This window comes from Panthera tigris, chromosome D4 (assembly GCF_018350195.1).
Source record: "Panthera tigris isolate Pti1 chromosome D4, P.tigris_Pti1_mat1.1, whole genome shotgun sequence".
Classification (NCBI taxonomy): Eukaryota; Metazoa; Chordata; class Mammalia; order Carnivora; family Felidae; genus Panthera; species Panthera tigris.
The window spans coordinates 87,635,067-87,654,829 of record NC_056672.1 but is presented as its reverse complement, the minus strand read 5'-3'; the positions used below and the strand labels follow the sequence as shown (position 1 = coordinate 87,654,829).

Below are 19,763 nucleotides of genomic sequence, written 5' to 3'. Positions count from 1 at the left end.
GCCCATTTCACAGGTGAAGTAAGGAGGCTCGAGGGAACGAGCTTGGCCGAGGGTCCCAGAGCTCACGAGAGGAGCCGGGGTTCACCCGCAGGCCCGGCAGGACCCTGCCCGGGAGCGCCTGACGCCCCACTGCGCACAAGCCATCTCAGCTGCCGTCGTCCTCCCCCACCACCCCCCTACCCCCACCCCTCCCACCCCTGCTCCGCAGAAGAGAAAGCGGAGTCAGGAGTCGGGGCTGGGAGGTCAAGAAGGAGGGATGGGAAGTGAACCCGGCTCTGGGTGCCGCCAGATCCAGGGCCCTTTCTGGTTCCCGCAGAAGCTTCATCGTTTAAAAAAAAAAAAAAAGAAAAGAGGCCACCTTCTGTCCCCAAAAGGCCAGAGCAGTAGGGAAGCCGGGGGAGGGTGGAGAGAGAGAGAGAGAGAGAGAGAGAGAGAGAGAGAGAGAGAGAGAGAGAGAGAGAGAGAGAGGCGCACTCTGAGCCCACTTCCTAGCTGAAAACCCAAGCCTGAAATAAAAAAAGCAGAGTGCTATTTCTGCTTTGGGTTAAACATTCCTCAAAGCCACATTCCTCCCGCCCTCCTCCTTCTCCCCTGCCAGGGAATCCAGAGCACGGTGGCCTGGTGGCCTGGACGCCCCGCCAGCTTCCCGGTGCCACCGCATGAGACCAGGAGTGCCACAGCCAGTAGCTGCCCTGCACCCCTTTCTGGGCACCCCCAACCTGGGGAGTACTGCCCCCTAGGTGGCCCCACCAGGATACCCTTGGGCTAAGAAAAGGTGACATCCAGGGGCATCCGGGTGGCTCAGTGGGTCAAGCATCCGACTTCGGCTCAGGTCACGATCTCACGGTCCGTGGGTTCGAGCCCCGCGTCGGGCTCTGTGCTGACGGCTCGGAGCCTGGAGCCCGCTTCGGATTCTGTGTCTCCCTCTCTCTCTTTGCCCCTCCCCCGGATGCACTCTGTCTCTCAAAAATGGAATAAACATTTTAAAAAATTAAAAGAAAAGGTGACATCCCATCACACAGACAGCAGGACGCTGGAGAAATGGAGACCCTGAGGGGGTAGCCAAAAGCCACAGCAAGTCTGGCTGGAACCAGGACCCCAGACCCCGACTCCCTTGGAGGTTCCCCGGGCCTCGTCTGATTGTGGGTCAGGAGCACAGTCAGGTCCCACCCTGGCCGGGGGACGACCGAAACAAAGCAACACACGGACACTCTGGGAAGCCCAAAGCCTTACACGGAGGTGTTCACAGGCCTGCCCTGTGCGTGGCTCCAGGCTGGGCACTGCACAAAAACAAATCCACCGCACGTTGTCCCAACGTTCAAGGAGCTTACCAGACCTCTGAGGTCCCCCTCTGTTGCTATGTCCCCGAGCCTCACACTGCACCTGTGGTCTCCTCCTTCGCCCAACAGACCTTTCTCGAGGTACCCAGGCCGCACCAGGCACTGGCAGGTCAGGACAGCTGGGGGCGCTCCAGGGGTACCAGTGCTCTCCACGGCCGGCCGTATCCTTGGGCGGCCTCTTGCTTCCCGGCCCCAGCCCGCAGGCTCCCCGGGAGCAGGGATGGGGCCAGCACCGCACCAGGGGACACGCCGCTCCTGAGCTCACGGGCCGGGAGGACTCCGTGAGGCGAGCACAGCGCTGGGCACTTAGCGAGCACCAGAGCCTCCGCGGGGATGGGCAGAGGCCGAGAGAGAGGCCCGACTCCCAGGGGCAGCCAAGGCCGAGGCTGCCCCAGATCCCTTGCAGGAGGCGAAACATCTGGAACCAGCAGGGCCGTGCGTGAGGCTACGGAACCAGAAGGATCCCACCCGCTGTCCGAGCTCACATCCGGCCCGGGAAGCTGGGACGCCCGGCCAGCATCTGATGTCCAACAGCTGCTTGAATGCCTCCGGTGCTGGGGGGGTGTTCACCACCCTCCTCGGCAGCTCCAAGGTCGTAAGGCTCACAGAGACCGTGGGAGGCAGGCACGTGGTGGGGGGCATTGTTTTGTCAGACGAAGAGCCGAGCCTGAGCCCCAGTTTGGCCACTGGCCGGCGGGGAGGCCCTGGGCATGTCTCTGAATCTGCCCGGGCCTCTCTATTTCTTCACCTGTAAAGTGGGCACAACAGTCCCTCCTCCCCGGGTCGCGGTGACACCACAGCGGGGATAAATCTGTACTCGGGATTCAGGGCACCGCATGCTCCCTTGGTAAACGGGGGATGTCACCTTTGTTATTCTTCTCACGTCCCTCCCCCCCCCCCCACTGCCCCAGGACAGACGGGCCCCCACAGACCACGGTGGGGAGGGCAGAAGGAGGCCGAGAAGGGACAGCCAGGTCGCCAGGTCCCAGGGCCGGCAACTGCGCAATCAGCTTGTGACTCAGGCTCCCAGGCTGCCCACCCCCCCCCCCCCCGCCCGCGCCAGTGCACATCCACATCTACGACCTGCACGGAGCTGCCCTCACGCACACCAGCATGCACACGTGCGTGCCCAGACGAGCCGGCCCGCCCACTCCTGACACGCGCCGCGACCCCGTCACTCACACCCAGAGCACGCCCACGGGGACCGGGGCTGGCGCATGTGATCCCAGCCCCCGCCCCGCCGCACACCCACGCCAGGCGCCCACGCTTGCTCACGGTCGCCCGCACACGCGGCCACGGCAGCTTCGCGGCACCCCCGCCCACGAGGGCCCGCACTTGGCCCGGGATCAAGGGCCACCTGCCTCACTCGGCGGACGGGCGGCCTGGGGCCAACCCTGATCCCCTGTGGCCTCGGTTTCTCATCTGTAAGCGAGGACCCCCTCCCCCCCTGCCCCAGGGACTCCTGGGAGGAGCTGGTGATGGGCACATGGGAGCCCTGAGCCCCGCCCCCCCCCCCCCCCCCCCCCCCACTCACACGAACCTACTGCAGAGACGGCCGCTGATCCTCGTGCGTTGTTGATTACGGGTCCTCCCCCCTCGCTGATGAGCCACCAAATTCACGCCTCCGCTATCCCTAACCTCACCCACAGCGGACCCAACCCGCAGATGGGAAAACCAAGGCACGAGAAACTAAGAACTGTGCCTGTGGCCGCGACAGCACGTTCTCCCAGGCAGACACCAGAGGCAGACACGGGGCGCGCTCCGTCCCCGGGGGCCCCGGTGTAGCCGCCCCACAACAGTCTCGCCAGCTGGCAATGTGAACATTGCACAGAAGGGGAAACTGAGTCCCAGGGGGCGCTGGTGACTCCACAGTCACTGTCCAGGCTGCGAGGGTTCTGGGACTGGAGCCCAGGCAGGTGTCTCTACAGCCCTCCAAGGCCACGTCCATGCAAGGGATCGGAAGGCCAGCGTCTCCGAGCAGGCCTTCCCTCCCCGACTCAGAATGATCCTGCCACCAGCCAGCGAGACCAAATCCAGAGGCCCTCCTATTGGCCACTCCCTCCCAATTTGGCAGAGGGCTTGTGACCACCCAGGCGAGGGGCCGAGGACCGCGGTCCCCTGACACCAACAGCTATGTGGCCTCTTTCCTGTGACGGTATTTACTGAGCACTTACTACATGCCGCTCCCTGTGTCCTCCTGCTGGGAAGAACCCTGCGGCCCATCCCCGTGTCGCACACCAGACGCACACCCAGAACTCAGAGGGGTCAGGGGCTGGACGGCCACGGCCACAAGACAGCAAGCTGGCCCACAAGCCCTCAACACACTGCTGTCCTGCCCTCAGCCGGGAATCTGACCCCGATTTCAAGCTACCTGGAAACTTGGCACATTAATTTATGAGGTTCTGTGCCCTGGTAAATAGACCACACCCAGGACGTGCGAAGCATTTCGTCTCACGATGCCAGTAAAAAGGATGCTCTTTTTAATGGATGCCGGTTTTCTCCTTACCCGAGAGTAAGAGATATTTAGGACAAGACGAACCATCTCAGAAAAAAGCAAGACCTCACCAGAGGCGCCCCCAACGAGAGCCAGCCGTCCTGGGTTTCTGCCTGGTATTTGCCACATAACCTTGGGAAAGACACCTCGCCTCTCTGAGACTAGGGTTTTCCATTTGTAAAAAAGGGCACTGGACTACATGACCCCAAAGTGCCCTCTAGCTCAGAGATTCTAGAATTCTATCGAACAGTAATCAAGGGCGCCTCGGGGGCTCCGTGGGTTAAGCGCCCGACTTGGGCTCAGGTCACGATCTTACGGTTTGTGAGTTCGAGCCCCGCGTCGGGCTCTGCGCGGTCAGCACGGAGCCTGCTTCGGATCCTCCGTCCCCCTCTTTCTCTCTGCCCCTCCCCTAATCAAGGGAATGAACACTGAAACAGCGAGCCACTCCTTTCTTCCCCCACAAAATCAGCAATAATCCAGAAAAGCAGCAAGACTCAGTGCTGGCAAGAATGCAAGCCAACAGGCACCCTCTCGTCCATGTTCCCTGCAAATGTAAATGGGAACATACTTTCCGGAGAGTGATTTAACAATTTTTCCATCAGAAGCCTTTTAAGATGTCCCCAGGCTTTAATGCCACAGCTTCATTCTGGGGCATTAACTTCAGGAAGAGTTGGTGCAAAATTTATTGCGAAGCTGTTCTTACAAAGATTTAGTACAAGAATGTTCATCACAGCACTGTTGATATTGGCAAAAGGAGGGAAGGAAGGGAAGAAGGGGGGAGGAAGGAAGGAAGGGAGGAAGGAAGGAAGGGAGGGAAGAAAGAGGAAGGAAGGAAGGAAGGAAGGAAGGAAGGAAGGAAGGAAGGAAGGAAGGGAGGAAGGAAGAAGGAAGGAAGGAAGGGAGGGAGGAAGGAAGGAAGCAACCTAACTGTCCAATGGCCGGGGATCAAATGAAATGTTGCATTCACACGGTACACCACTAAAAAATAATGTTTTCAGGGGGGCGCCTGGGTGGCTCAGTCGGTTAAGCGTCTGACTTCAGCTCAGGTCACGATCTCACGGTTCATGAGTTCGAGCCCCGTGTCGGGCTCTGTGCTGACAGCTCGGAGCCTGGAGCCTGCTTCGGATTCTGTGTCTCCCTCTCTCTCTGCCCCTCCCCCGGCTGCACTCCGTTTCTCTCTCTCTCACAAATGAATAAACGTTAAGAAAATTAAAGAAAAAAAAAAAAGAAAGTGCCAGAACAGGTGTGAGGAGGCAGCCTGGGCTCTGGGACCCCCGACAAGTCCCGTCCTTCCCTGGCTTCTTCTGCTTCTCTCTGCACAACAAGGGGGCAGGCTGCAGACCCCCCACTCGGCGTGTCCTGTTCTAGAAGACAGAGGACATGTATCCCCAGGACCAAGTGCCACCAGAAGTTTCAAGGGTCCCCTCAGAAGCAGGTACCGGGCTAAACCCTTCACATGGCCGTGAATCCAACTCTGGGGCCTCTGTGATGCCCGTCTTCCCCGGGAGGAAAGGAAAACTCTGGGAGAAAGCTTGCAGGAGACAGGAGCTAGAACACCCACACATCTGGTCCCAGAGGCCTTCCACCCCCACCCCCCACCCCCGCCCCGAGACCCTGCCGCTGAACAACCCCCTTTCCCTTTCTGGCCCACGCTCTGGACCTCAAAGCACCCTCCCGTTTGGACCCACGGAGTCACGTGAGCAGGTATTACAGACGAGCCAGCTGGGCCTCAGAGAGGGTCAGTGACTTGCCCAAGGTCACAGAGCCCGACTGAGGCCCCAGCTCCATTCTCCAGGATGCTGAGTTCTTTCCTAACAGCAGACTTGGCGTTTCTTGCCCAGATGCCCACCTTGGCGTAAAGACCCCGATCTCAATTGTGGCTGCCGCTGTGTCTCACCCTCAGGACAGAGAGGGAGCCAGGCTCCTCGGTCTTCCCCTCTTGTACCCAGGACGCACAGGGATCACAGAAGCCGCCTTCCTCCCTCTGGGCCCTCCCTCTCCTGGGTGGCTTATTCCTAGCCTGGCCGTGGGGCCCTTCACACCCCAAGCCCCTTATTTGTCCCAAACTGGGTACCAGATACCGCCCCCGCCCCCGGCGATGTCTTGCCCCCTCTGGCTGAGCGGCACTGAGTGGGGGGAGTGATCATCAGAGAATATTCCTCATCTTACGCGAAGGGACGCTTCCCAAAGCCAGAGGGTCATGGTGACACCCAGCATCACCCCAGGCCCCTGACCGTGAACAAGGGTCCCCTTCTCTGCCCCAGGTGGCAGAGGCTTTAGCCGCCGGCTCCCCGGACCTCCCATTTGGAGGCCCCTCCCCTCCACAAGCTGCCGCGTGTCGGGCACCATTCTGGGCATCAGGAAAAAGGCTGCAGAGACTCAAGGTTGGCAAGCAAGGTCAAGGCAGAGCCTGGGCTGACTGAGAGCGACAAGGAGCAGGTGACCTCCTCTGGGCCCTGGGCAGAGGGTCCCAGGGGAGGGCCTCCCCTGGGGAGGATAAGGGAGGCAGGGTGGAGGGGTCTGCCTCTTGGGGCTGCCTGGCTGGGGCCCAGAAGCCTTTAAACCAATGCATCTCAGGCCACAACCAACGCCTCGAGCCCCGTAAGCCTGGTGTTTGGGGCCATCTGGCTGGTTTCCATCCGAAGGCAAGAACCACATCTCTCCCCACATTTCAGCGTCGGCGCCCGGCACGGAGCGAGCGCTCAGGGGACGGCAGGTCCGGGCAGACCGAGAATTAACAAGCAGGGGTGTGGGGAGACCACTGCAGGTAAAACAGGAAGCTGCTGAAATTCGGGAGAACCAAAGATCCCCCCCTTCCTCTCCATGCCTCCTGTGTGTTAGACACCAAGTCCAGGGCCGAGGGAGGATTCCTCTGGGGAGAGACGAACTTTGCCCGCGAGATACCTTTAAGCCCAATTCAAGATGAAGTTGAATTGTGTAGTCAAAACCTCAGTAATGACGGCCCCCGTGCCTCCTTGACAACTGCTGTCGTGCATTCAGGAGGACCCTTTATGCCACAGGCCGCGAATCAGGCTCTAAGGGAATTGTCCTGTTGCCGACTTACATCCCCTGGGGAGCCAGGAGCCATGACATACCCATTTGGCGGATGAGGCAAGCGAGGTGCGGTTCGGAGAGGGGCCGGCCTGTGCCACAGCCTGGGCACGCAGGGATCAGCCCCACCGACGAGCCGGAAGAAAGCGGGCCAGACCTCAAAGAAACCGGGCTGCCGGCTGACTGCTGCTCTGGGCAGGGGGGCCCCCACCAGTGTCGGAGCCCCTCCTGCTGCTTCTGGATACGCGCCGTGCCAGGAAGGGTGAGGACTGGGTTATGGAGCAGGATGATTTACAAAATCTTATCTGCAGAGGCGGAAAAAAGCCTCTGCAGTGTTCAGCCTGAAAGACGGAGGGTTTTAGCTAGGCTGAATCCAGATGTGTTCGTAGACTTTCTCTGACTTCCTCACACACACACACACACACACACACACACACACACCAGCAGGACAGTCCTTCCCAGGGAGCAGGAGAATGACCACCAAGGGCGACAGCCAGCAATGACTCAGGTGCGAACATCTGGGCTCCCCTCCGGGCGCTGTGGCCAGCTGCGGTATCCCGAGGTGGCCTAGGACACCGGGCGATGCTTACGCATGCCAGGACCCCCAGAACCAGTACCGGGCTCCAACTGGGGCTCCTGGGAACCCAGATCCGCATGACAAACATCCGTCAGGATGCAAGGCCCTGGACCCGGCCCAGACCTTAAGCGCGAGAACTCAGAGCGAAGCTACCGGGCGCTTGGTGTTTAACGGGCTCTCCAGGAGACTCTGACATTTGACGGCCCTTGCTAAGTGCTCCTCTCTTGACCTCACACATAGAACCCTCCCTCCTCCCCCCCACCCCCTCCCCCCCCCCCCCCCCGAACAAAGAGCAGATGACTCCAGTCCCCATCAGAAGGAAGTCCATCTAGGGCCCTAGAACAAGCCGGAGGCTTTCTCTGCTCTTCCTGCTGGGAGGCCTTTCATCAGCAAATATCTGTGGACCTACTAAGTGCCAGCACACCCAAGCATCGGCGAGCGAGACGGACAGGAGGCAAATGAACCCACCGCCACCTCCCCCAGCCCACGCCTAATAAGGGCTCTACCGAGGAAAGGACTCCTCCGCTCGCTCTCTCCGATCAAAACTGTTCCACGTCTCCAAAGGCCTTTAAAAATAGCCCAGGCCAGCCCAGCAGCACCAGACCCCTTCCTAACAAAGCCTTGTTGACTCAACTTCTCCCAAAGTTGACGGATGTCCCCAGGGAGGGGGGGGGGGTGGACAAAATGACCGCCCCACGCCCCTTCCCATCCACAATCCACCATCACTGCCGGATGGCGGCCACCGGGCAGGGACACACATAAGAAGACCCCCTCCGGACTTCTCGGCCTGAGCTGTGAGGTCTTTTAAGGGGCAGAACTTTGGAGGCAGACTGGACTTTGAAAGTCCTGCCGCCACCCGCGGTCCCGGGTGGATCCCGGGCGGATCCCGGGCACGTGACTTCACCCCTGGGAGCCTTAGTTTCCTTATCGGTAAATGAGGTTGGTAACAGTGCCCACCGTGTGTAGGGCGGTTGACGATCCTATGAGCTGGTGACGCAAAGAGGCTGGCATGTCACACGCTCCATAGCGGGCAACCTGGCTTCGTTCAGCTCGCAGGTGGCTCTCAGGCTCCACCACGACGGGGACGCCCCGGTGCAACCCAAGCCCACCACTCCTGGCAAAGCCTGTGGTGCCCTCTGCCTCCCCGGGCACAGGAACCTGGGAAGCCCCACCTGCCGCCTGCCTGCGGACAGCTGCGGCCCACACCTGCACAGAGCCTGAGGGAAGGCCCGGCGAATGTCACAAAACAGTAGCCAAACTGGAAAGCACCCCCCCCCCAGACACACACACCCCAGGAAAGAGGGTAAGAGCAGTAAGGGACTGAGTCTCGGTCCCCAGAGCCTCCACGCTTCAAGGAGAAGCTACTGGGATGTGAGCTCTTTGCTGGAGAATTCCACCGGAGAAGGCCCAGTGCCTCTCAGCGGACTAGCACCCACTCAGGAGAGCCCCCTTTGTTCCCAGCACACGGGGGCGAGGGGCATGGAACCGTGGGCTTGGCCCTGAACCGTGGGCTTGGCCAGACCTGCAAACGTGCCCAGAAGACCGATGGAGGGGGGAGGGGGGCAGAGGTTGTGCAATGCACCACCAGAAGCTGCCTCCCCGGCCTCCATCAACGCAGGAGGCTGGCAGTCAGTCTGCTGCCTCCCGGAAGAGTGCAGAGGGGCTAGACCCTCGCTGCTGCCCAGGTGCCCGCTCCGAATTGCAACCCATACCCAGGGCCAGGGTCCCCTTCCGAGTCAGACACCCAGGCAGAAGCCCTTCCAGACCGTGGCATGGTTCTTCTCCCCGTCCCCAAAATAAAAGAGCAAGCCGTCAGGACCCAGCACCATTAACCCCTGGCAAGCTGGGGTGTCCCCCCCCCCGGTGGGGGGAGGGGGAAGGCTGCAGAGAAGGGACAGGTCTGTCATGGAGACACCGAAGATCCGAGGGTACAGGACACTTGTGAAGTTGGGCCAAGTGGAGAGACACGGAGACAGCTCTAGAGAAGTCCGAAATCGGCAGACAGGGGGGTCCCAGGGATGCCCCGAATGCTTACCTGTGGAGATCGCCCAGATCACCCACCTCCCCCGCTGTATAAACCCATTTTCCGGTGTGGCAGACAAGGGATAAAAAGGGGGGGGGGGGGAGGTGGGATCAGGGCCAGGGGAGAATTCACCCCGTAAAGCCTGCAGCCCACCGGGCACCCAGGACCCCGCGCCGCCGCCGCCTGGAGCTCTCTGACAAGCCTTGCCCCCCCCCCTCCCACCCCAACACACACGATCCGGGCCAGGGAGGGGGCGACAGGCCAACCTCGCAGCAGCGGCGGCGGCGGCGGCGGCAACGGCAGAGGCATCGTGATGCATGAATCACCCACCCCGCTGCGCCCGTGCCAGTCCGAGCCACCGCGCAACCGGGAGCCCCCTCCCCGACCACCGCCCCTCGCCCGGGGAACACCCCGGCTCTTCGGGACAGCTCTGCAGACAGGGGGGCGGCGGGTGGGCTGGAGCCGGCCCTCCCGGCCCGGGGGTGGCCCCGCGCGCGCGGCCAGGAGGCACCGGTCCCGGGCGCGGGGGGGGGGGGGCGGGGGGGGGAGGGGTGCCCTAGAACAATAGGCCCAGGTGTGGGGCCGGGGGGCGCGGCCGGGGGCTGCGGAGGGGCGCGCGCCGAGGCCGGGCGGGGAGGGGCCGGGAGGGGGGAGGGCCGCGGGGGTCCGGGGAGAGGTCGGGGGGGAGGGGGCCGCGCGCGGGGGGAGGGGCGCCAGCGGGCGGAGGCGGAGCGCGGGGCGGGGGTCCGAGCGCGCGCACTCACAGTAGGTCTTCCTGGTCAGCTCCTCCACAACTTCGGGCTTCAACTTGCTGTTGGATTTCCCCATCCTCGGCGGCCGCGGCCCCCCGCCCCCCGGCCGGACCCCGTCGGGGCGCCCGGCGGGAGCGGCTCGGCCGGCGCGGGGCCGGGGCGGGCGGCGGGCGGGGCGCGCGGAGGGCCGGGGCCGGGGCCGCGCCTTTGTCTGCGCCGGGCCCGCGTGGGCCCGGGCGCGGGGGCTCCGGCGCGCGGCGCGGCGCGGCTGGCGGCGCCTCGGCCCCCACCCCCCCCCGGGGTGCGGCGCGGGGCCGGGGGGCGCGGGGCGGGCCGCTCGCAGGCCCGGGCCGTCCGGCCGCCGCCCTCTCCGGGCGCCGCGGCGCGGAGCTGCGCTGGGCTGGGCGCCGACGCGGGCCGCGGGGTGGCCGCGGTCGTCCCTGGTTACTGGGCTCCGCGGCACATGCTCGCTGCTGCGCTCCCTCTCGCCGCCGCCCCTGCGCTCCCCGCCTCCCGCCTCCCGCTCGCACCGGCGCGCCAGGGGTGGACCCGGAGCCGCCACTCAGCGCCCGGCGCCACCTCCCGCCCCGCACCCGCCCGGCCGGGCCTGCGCCCGCGGAACGGCGGCCCCGCGGCCACGGAGGCGGCCGGCGGCCGGGGCGCCCCCCACCCCCCACCCCCCACCCCCACCCACCCCGGCCTCGCCGGGCCCGCGGCGGGAGGGGGACGGTCACCCCGCCCCCCTCCCGCGCTCCGGCCCCCCCCACCCCCACCCCCGCGGCGCGGCCGGGGTGGGGGGTGGGGGAGGGCCCGGAAGATCTGACGCGAATGAGGCCGAGTCTCTCTGCGCGGCGAAACTCATTCATTCGACGCGGATTTGTCGGGCGCTGGGGACGCGCCGTGGAACGGGACGGGCGCGGTCCCAGCCCTCGCGGGGGGGGGGGGGGGGGGCGGGGCGGGGGGGGGGCCACTGCGGGATGTCACATGTATGATGGGGGATACCTGCCGCGGCCCGGGGGAAGGTGACCTCCGAGGCCAGGGGAGGGAGGGGTGGGTGGTTGGGACCGCGTTCCAGGCCCCGAAAACCTGAAGGAGGGGAGGCCTGAACCCCAGGGAGCGCTCCTCTCGGAGCACAGGGCCCCAGGCGCAGGCGGGGTACGAGCCGATGCCCGAGACCAGGACCAGGGCCCGTGGGGTCAGGCCTGACCCCTCCTCAAAGAGCTGGGCCTCTGGGCTTGAAGCAGAGGGGGGGCAGGGTCAGATCTTCTCCAGCCTCCGCGCAGAGGGGTGGCCCCCCTGTGGAGGGGCGCTCCGGGTGGGAGCTGAGGCTGAGGCCAGTGGCCAGGGCTCCACCTGGACGGACAGAGGCAAGAGAAGAGAGTCCACAAGGCCGTCCCTGGCCACACCAGCTACCATATCAACATGTTGGGACCTTTCCTGTCCCTTAACCAGCTTTATCCTTTTACGCCCTAGCAACCATCACAGACTGTCTGTGTCACTGGGTGGTTGTATTTCTGTCGCGTGTGTCCCCTCCCCCGTAGCGCCAGGCCCCTCGGGGGCAGCGTTCTTGTTTCATCTGTGTAGTTGCGGCTCCAACGACAAGGCACCTGACTCTGCAGTGGTCACTCAGCAAACCTCTGTGATGAGAAGGTGCCGGGGGCCTGGGGGTGGACGGCGCGGGAGGAAGAGGCAAGGAGGAGGTGACGGCCGAGGTGGGGCTTAGAGAGCCTGGGGGAGGTGGGAGGGGAGTCCGACTCCGGATCTGTGGACGTTTAACCGGATTCCTTGGCTGCTGCTCAGGGCACCGATTCCCGGCAGGCCTGGGCAGAGGCAGGACCCACGGGAGGGCGCCGCATGGCCAGCCAGGGTGGCGGTGGCCGGTCCGGTGAGGCAGGTGAGGACGTGGGGTCGACTAGTTAAGACTCAGGTTATATTTTGAGAGCAGAGACGGTAGGATCGCCTGATGGGCTGGGTGGGGGACAAGGAGAAAGGGAGTCAAGGTCAATGCCAAGGATTTGAACCCGAGCCACTGTTAGGACAGGTTGTCCGTTGCTCGGGTGGGGAGTGGACAGGTGTGGAGGCGGCCAGAGCAGGAGTCCGGCTCTGGCCGTGTGAAGCATGGATGCGGGTTGGATGAGATGCCGAGGAAGCAGGTGATGCCGGCACCTGGGGTTCAGGGTCACGGAGGCTGTGGCGATAAGCTGGGGAGTCGTCCTGGGACAGATGGAATCAAGAGCTGTGTGGCAGGATAAGGTCGCTAAGGAGGGAGCATGAGGACTGAGCCCTCAGAAACAGGGATGGGTCCCTGGGTGGGGAAGGGGGTCAAGGGCGGCTCCCTGAGGGTTATAAACCCGTGCGTATAGTATAATCGAATTAACTACGTACCCCTGTGAAAAGCAGTCTGAAGGCTACACCCCCTGGGTGTTGTCTCAGTTGTTACCAGCACAGGTGGGAATGCAGATCACTTTGTTTTCTGTTCTCTTCTGTATTTTTCCTTGTATTTTAAAAAATTGGGGGCGCCTGGGGGGCTCAGTCGGTTGAGCGGCCGACTGTTGATCTCGGCTCAGGTCATGATCCCGGGGTTGATCGAGTACCCCCGATGGGCTCCGCGCTGAGCGTGGGGGCCTGCTTAGGGTTCTCTCTCTCCCCCTCCCTCTGCCCCGCTCCCCTGCTCACGTTCTTTAAAAATAAAGTATATAAACGGGGCGCCTGGGTGGCTCCGCCGGTTAGGCGTCTGACTTCAGCTCAGGTCATGATCTCACAGTCTGTGAGTTCGAGCCCCGCGTCGGGCTCTGTGCTGACAGCTCAGAGCCTGGAGCCTGCTTGGGATTGTGTGTCTCCCTCTCTCTCTCTACCCCTCCCCTGCTCATGCTCTGTCTCTCCCTGTCTCAAAAATAAATAAAAACATTAAAAAAAATTTTTTTAATAAAATAAAAATAAAGTATATAAAATAAAAACTTGGATGTAACTCACATAAGATTCACTATTCTAAAGCGCACAGTTGTGTGGTCTCAGCATATTTGCTGGGTCGTGCGACCATCGCCACTACTAAATTCAGAAACTCCTCTGTATTTTAGACAGATTGTTTTCTGCAATTAAACACACTGCTTTTGAATAAGACAAACATTTGGTCAAGTCATTTTGCTCACGTGCAGGTGGCCCAGGGAAGGTGCCTTCCCGAGTCACCTGCCAGAGTCTATCGATGACCCAGATGCCCAGACACCATCCAGACAGGGGTGGGACTGAACGAGATGGGGGCGTGGCCCGAGAATCCGCATCTTAACCCAGCCTCTAGATCTCCCCCTGCCTTTCAGCAGAGAATCCCTGGTCTTGTTTTATAAGCTGGCCTGGGAGCGTGACCCCAGAAGCTTGCTCAGTAGTTCTTCCAGAAAGCCCTCAGGGAACAAAAATGACGTACATGGGGTAGGCAGGGGCTGGATCAGATATTCCCTATGTCACTGCATCTTGGGCGACGGTGACCTTCCCGGCTCCGGCCCAGTCTCTTCCGAGCCTTAGCCTGCGTATCTGATGTGCCACAGGGCGTGTCCACTTGAGTGTCCCCCAAATCCACCAGGCCAGAAACATAACTTATCGCCCCACCCCCAGAAAAGGATCTTCTCTCCTGGGGCAAATGGCTTCTCCTATACTCTGGCTCTAGCCAGAAATGTACAACATCTTAGACCCCCTGCCCTCCCAGGGACCCCACTCTCTAGAACCGTCCAATGCACCTCGGCCATTGGATGTCACTCCCTAAATAGACCTCAAGGCTGAACACTTTATTCCATCCCCCACCCCCAGCCAGGCTAATCCAGCCACTGCCCTCTCTGAGCCGCCTTCTCTCCTGACTCGCCGCTCATCGACTTTGCTCCGCCAGGGCTGTTGTCTCCTCCCGTGCTGTAGCGACCGCCTAGACGTGCAGTGTCCAACACAGAGACCCCTCCCGTGCAAATGCCACTGAGCACGTGAAAGGTCGCCAGATCCCAAGGAGATTTGAAGGTGCGTACAAAATAAAAAGAATGAAAAATATCTCATTCCTATTTTTCAAAAGGTAATTGCATATCGAACTGGTAATACTTTGGATATAAAGTTTCACTATCTTAATTTTTTTTTTAATGCTTTATTTATTTCTGAGAGAGAGAGAGAGCAGGCGCGGGGGAGGACCAGGGGACAGAAGATCCAAAGTAGAGCGGACTCCACGCTGACAGCAGTAAGCCGGATGCGGGGCTCGAACTCACGAACCACGAGATCATGACCTGAGCCACAGTTGGACGCTCAGCCAACTGAGCCACCCGGGAGCCCCTCGGTATCTTAACTTTTAAGTGCCTACTAGAAACTTAAAAGTTGCACGTGATGAGCAGTGCTCCTTGATGTCCCTTCAGGTCTCCACGTAAACATCACCTCCGTGGAGACTCCTTGGCTCCCCCGGGTGAACTCAAGCCCCCCTGGTCCTTGGGGTTGCGGATTCTGCGTGTGTGTGCGTGTGTGTGTGTGTGTGTCTCTGCCCCTCCCCTGCTCGCATTGTGTCTCTGTCTCTGTCTTAAAAATAAATAAACATTAAAAAAAAAAAAACTTTCTAAGCCACCAAGAAAAAGATGAGCCCTCATTAGAAAGTTGGGGAAAGAACCCGGTTAGACAACACGAAAGCAAATGCAAGTGGCCAGTCCACAGGAAAGCTGTCCCTTACAAGCCATCAAAGAAGCACAATACAAATCGGCCAAGACAAACAAACAAACAAAAAGTTAATAATCATACCCAGTGTTGGCAAAGGAGCCAGAAGATGGGCATCCGGACATCGCCAAGCAGGGTGCAAGTTGGTACGTCCCGTTAAAGAACAGTTTGACAATAAATATCCATATTCTCTGACTCAGCACTTCCATTTCTAGGAAATTATCCTCAGCCACCAATTAGAGATCCGTACAAATGTCAAGCCTCAAAGATGTGACTGCAGCAGCGTTTATAATAACGACAGTAAAAAAACGGAAGTCATCTGCATATCCCAAAGGAGGCATTCACCTACCAAACCGTGGAATTCTACACCATATTATAGCATGGCTGGAAAGCTATTCACATGGTGTAGATCTGTTTACAGCACACACACACACACACACACACACACACACAGATTTCAAAAACTTACAGGATGATCCCAACTATGTGAGGGGGAAAAAAAACGTATGTACGTCATTGAGTATTTTAATTAAGTAGTTTTTAACATATTTTTCTCCAGTAAAAAAGAATTGTTAAATGTATGTAATTCAGTGCCTCCTAAAACACCAGTCTGTGCGGTATATGCGTCCCACGGGAAGAGGAGGGCTCCCCTGCTTGTGGGGAATCGCCATGCTATAAACCCCCTCCCTCCAGAAGTCAGGGTGTAGGTTAGTACCATAAAGGCTCTGAGAAGTCCTGCAGGGAAGGAATCTCTTCTATTGAAGTATTTTCTAAACTTATTTGGCCAGCACTCCTTTTTGTCCCCCCCCCCTTAACTCCCATTAGCATTTGAAAAATTGGTGTCCTGTGGAATAAATAACCACGAGGAACCCACTGCTTTATGGGTCCGACCCCCCTGGGAGACATGATGGGGAGAGCAAGCCCTCAAGGTAAGTGGGGCAACACTGAGCCTCCACGAGGGTTAGACGGATGGAGGTAAAGCAGTCACCCTTCAGAAGGTGTGTTCACAGGGTGGGCGTGGCTGGAGAGAGTGGCGTGAACCCCCGTGCTGTGGGTCACGGTCACGGGAGGAAGGGTCAGCCTGGGCCTCGAGCCTCCCGATGTTCCCTCGGGAGAATTCTCTGGTCTGACCCCCCCATCTTGCCTGCCGGGGAGCTGCTGCATCGTTAGTCCTAAGTAAATACCCACTCAGGGGAAATGGCAGTCGGAGAGGACCAGGGGACTCTGGGCTCAGAGAGGAAGGACCATCCACCCGTGTCAGAGGGCCCTCTGGCCAGCCTCGTGTTTTAGGGGCCTGGGGAAGGGGCCAATCACTTCCTCTCCGTTGAGGGAAGCAGTTGGCACAGCCCCGAAGCCACTTACTGGTGATGTGGCCTGAGGCGAGTTGCTTAAACTCCTTAAGCCTTAGTTTCCACACCTGGAAAATGGGCGTGACAAAGATACCACCTCCCCCACAAAGCCATTATCAGAATCAAGCGTGGGGGAGGCCGAGGTGGCTCAGTCTGTTAGGCGTCCGACTTCAGCTCGGGTCATGATCGTGCGCCTCGTGGGTTCGAGCCCCGCGTCCGGCTCCTTGCTGGCGGTGCAGAGCCCGCTTGGGATTCTCTCTCTCTCTCCCTCTCTCTCTGCCCCTCCTCTGCTGGCACGTTCAGGCGTGCCCGCTCTCCCTCTCAAAACAAAAATTTTAAAAGTTTTGACAAAAGAATCAAGTCAGGTGATGTGTGTAAAATACTTCGTACTACTCAGTAAAGATCGGCTGTTGTTACTGATGACTAATATTTTATTTTAATAATATCCACACTGTGATAGACAAAGGGGGAAAAGCAATGCTTTAATGGAGCCATCTGTGGAAAGCACGGAAACCAGCAGCCCGCGTGCTGGTCCTGCCTGCGGGACCCGGGCTCAGGCACGTGGCCTTTCTGGGCCTCGGTGTCCTCATGTGTGAGCGGGGACCGCGGTGCCCCGGGTCGGAGCCGCTTTCTCTGGTGGCAGGAGGCGTGGAACAGCTGAGCGGGCACATTCGGGAACGAGAAACAGGTGCCGAGCCCATCTGGCCCGGGGGTAAAGGCCTCCCCCCCTCGGTTCTCTCGGATGCCCCGGAAGAGAGAGGAGGTCTCTTCACTCCGGGAGTTCGCGGCCATCCTGCCGAAGGACAACCCCTAACAGGCAGACTGTTCCGGTCCTCACAGTCTCTCTGCCCCGTGAGCCCGGGGGCACGTACCCTGTCTGAACTTCACCTTCCCCACTGCGGCCTTCGGCGAGGCTCTCAAAGTGAGGCTCTTCCTACAAGTGGACGGCTGGCCGCCCGTCGCCTGCTGTCTCAGCGTGGGCCAATTCATCAGAAGGACAGGAGACAAGCCAGGGCACCCGAGGGTCAGGGCACCCCTGGGAGGGAACAGAGCCCAAAGCAGCTGATGGCAGCAGAAGGGGCACACAGAAGCGTCAGGGGACTGAGGGGCAGGTCCCCCCGATCTCCACGATGTGGGACCCGCCGGCAAAAACGAGGAAAAACAGTGTCTTCAGGCAGCCATCAGCTCGGGTCCCTGCCTCCCCCTCTGCGGCCCTGTCTGTGCTCGAAGTGCAGTCCTGAGAGAGACTGTCTGGGCTGTGCCGGGGTCTCGGGACCACACCGGACGTGGGGTGGGAAATTCCCCCCAGGAACCGGGTGCTTTTTCCAGAAGGATGGGGAGGGACGGTTGGGGCGTTGGGGTGGGATCCGATAAAACACCCGGGCACTTTCTCTGTCTGCAGGCAGCCTCCCCGGCGCCTCCTGCCCCAGCCTGGGTCTCGTGTTCTCTCCAGCACCTGCCCACCAGACCGACTGGTGAGTCACAGGGCCCGGTTCTGGGACAGAGGGTCTGATTGGCCCACGCGAGTCAGGTGTTCGCCCGGGTCCGACGAGCCCTGGCCAACGAGGGGCAGGTCACATGCTCAGGGCTTCCGAGGTCTGCGCTCAGGAAAGGGGAGCTGGGTTGACCCGCCAAATATCACCAACCACACAATTCGGGAACCCTCAACGTGCCCCCCTTCCAGATGGCAGAGAGGAGATGCCACCTCCCGTGGCTTCTGCCAGATGCAGGGTGAAGCCTCTGGGAAGCAGCGGGCTCCCCCAGGGTCAAGCTCAGAGATGATCAGAGCGGGGAGGGGAGGCAGGAGCGAGGAGCAGCTCTTCTGGAGGCCCAAGGCCAGCAGCCCATCACCACCCTCAGTGCCAGGGAGCTGCCCGCCACTTGGCCTGTCCCCAGGGCATCAGCGAGATGCCTGTTGGTTTCTGAGCCGGGCCCAGCCCCTCCTCATCCCAGGGGGTGCCGGGGCCAGGGAACAGGATATGGGCTCCCCTGGGCAGATCCAAGGGGTGGCTCCTCGAAGAGCCCCCGATGTAGGGGGCTGGTCCCCCATACGTCAGTTACCCCTGAGCCAACGCAGGGGCCCCAGGAAGGCTGGACCACACGCACCCTGTTGGGCCCAACCCAGACGGGAAGCTCAGACAACAGCGATAAATGGGTCGGGGGTGACCCCCCAGCCCCTCACCTCCTCATTGGCCATGACATGAAGTCCATCCGCCCCCTTGAGGTCAGCCACACACAGAATCCCATAATGCCCAGGTCCACTAACTTCCGGTGCAGACCTAGACAGCTGTTGTCACCCGCTGGACCTCAGTTTCCCTGTCTGTACAGTGCGGGGCTCTGAGGTTCCTTCCAGCTGGGCCACTGGGTGCTGTAACCGTTCTGGGTCGGGGTCCAGTCTCGAAGGGTCAGAACCGACCGGGATGGAAGCAGGACACCTTCCTTCCCTTGCAGTCCCTCAGCTTCTCTTGCTTTCAGACTTGAACTTGGTAAAGAGCAGGTCCCCGGGGAACCACCACAGCCACCACTCACCGGCACCCTCGCAGGGTGCCTGGCGGCGGGCCGAGGGCTTCTCGTGCCATCGGCCCCGGAGCTCTCGCAGGATCCTGTGAATTAAGCAGTGAGGCCCAGAGAGGTTGAGCGGCCGAGCCTGGGCCACACAGCTGCTGACCGGCCCTAGGGATTCAAGTCAGGCTTGTCTGACCCGCAGCCTGGGAGCTCACTCTGTAGCACAGAGACATCCCGGAATCTGGCTACGGAGAGACGTGGGGGTCCGCACGATCCGGGGCTACCAAGGACTTACTGCTGTGTAGATGAGTGAGCCCTGGGGGAGCTGGGGGTGGGGACTGCTCTTCGCCTCCCGAAGTTTTGCAGATGGGGCCCGACAGCCCAGCAAACAGGACTTTAAAGTGGATCTTTAAAGCCCTCGTTCTCGGTGGCCTTGGGGCGTCAGGAACATCCTGACATGCTGACGGTGGGCACCCCATCGCCCCCACCCCACCCCCGGCCCAGGGAAGTCCGTGCCAAGCACAGGATTCCCGCCCTCTAACGACCCGCCCGCTGCGGGGGCTCAGACTGGGCCTTCCCGTGGGTCCCGGGAATGTTGTCGATGAGGACGTAGGAAAAGCTCCACCGGTAGGTGGGAGGCACAGGGCTGAGTTTGGGGGTGGAGTTCCCGAAACGTCTTTCCTGGACTCACAGCCCCCATCTCCCTGGGGCTTCCTGCCCCAGCCACTTTTGCTCCCGGCTCCCCTGGAAGGAAGCCCACCGACGCCGAGCAGCCCGCCCGGGTGCCCTTCGGTGACCCTCACGGGCCGGGGAAGAGACGCAAGACGACACGCGCGGAGTGAGGGGCAGGTGCAACTTGGGCTCCTTCCCCGTGAACTCATGGCCTGGGGGAGGCCAAGCCCCGCCCCACCCTGCCCCTTCCGGGTTGTCTCCGCCTGGTCTCTGAGGCTGCGGGTGGGGAAGCCCTATAATAACTCGGCCCTTTACTGCCCGAGTGGCCCCCG

At 61.0% G+C, this 19,763-nt stretch overlaps 1 protein-coding gene across 1 annotated transcript in view; it reads right to left on the bottom strand.

Annotated features, from left to right (window-relative positions):
* NCS1 (neuronal calcium sensor 1) overlaps positions 1-10,313 on the bottom strand; it is a 50,027-nt gene extending 39,714 nt beyond the window's left edge. Inside the window, exon 1 of the mRNA XM_042964640.1 lies at positions 10,250-10,313. Within this exon, the coding sequence (XP_042820574.1) occupies positions 10,250-10,313 (64 nt within the window). The remainder of the gene's footprint in view (positions 1-10,249) is intronic.
* Positions 10,314-19,763: the final 9,450 nt, after the last annotated feature.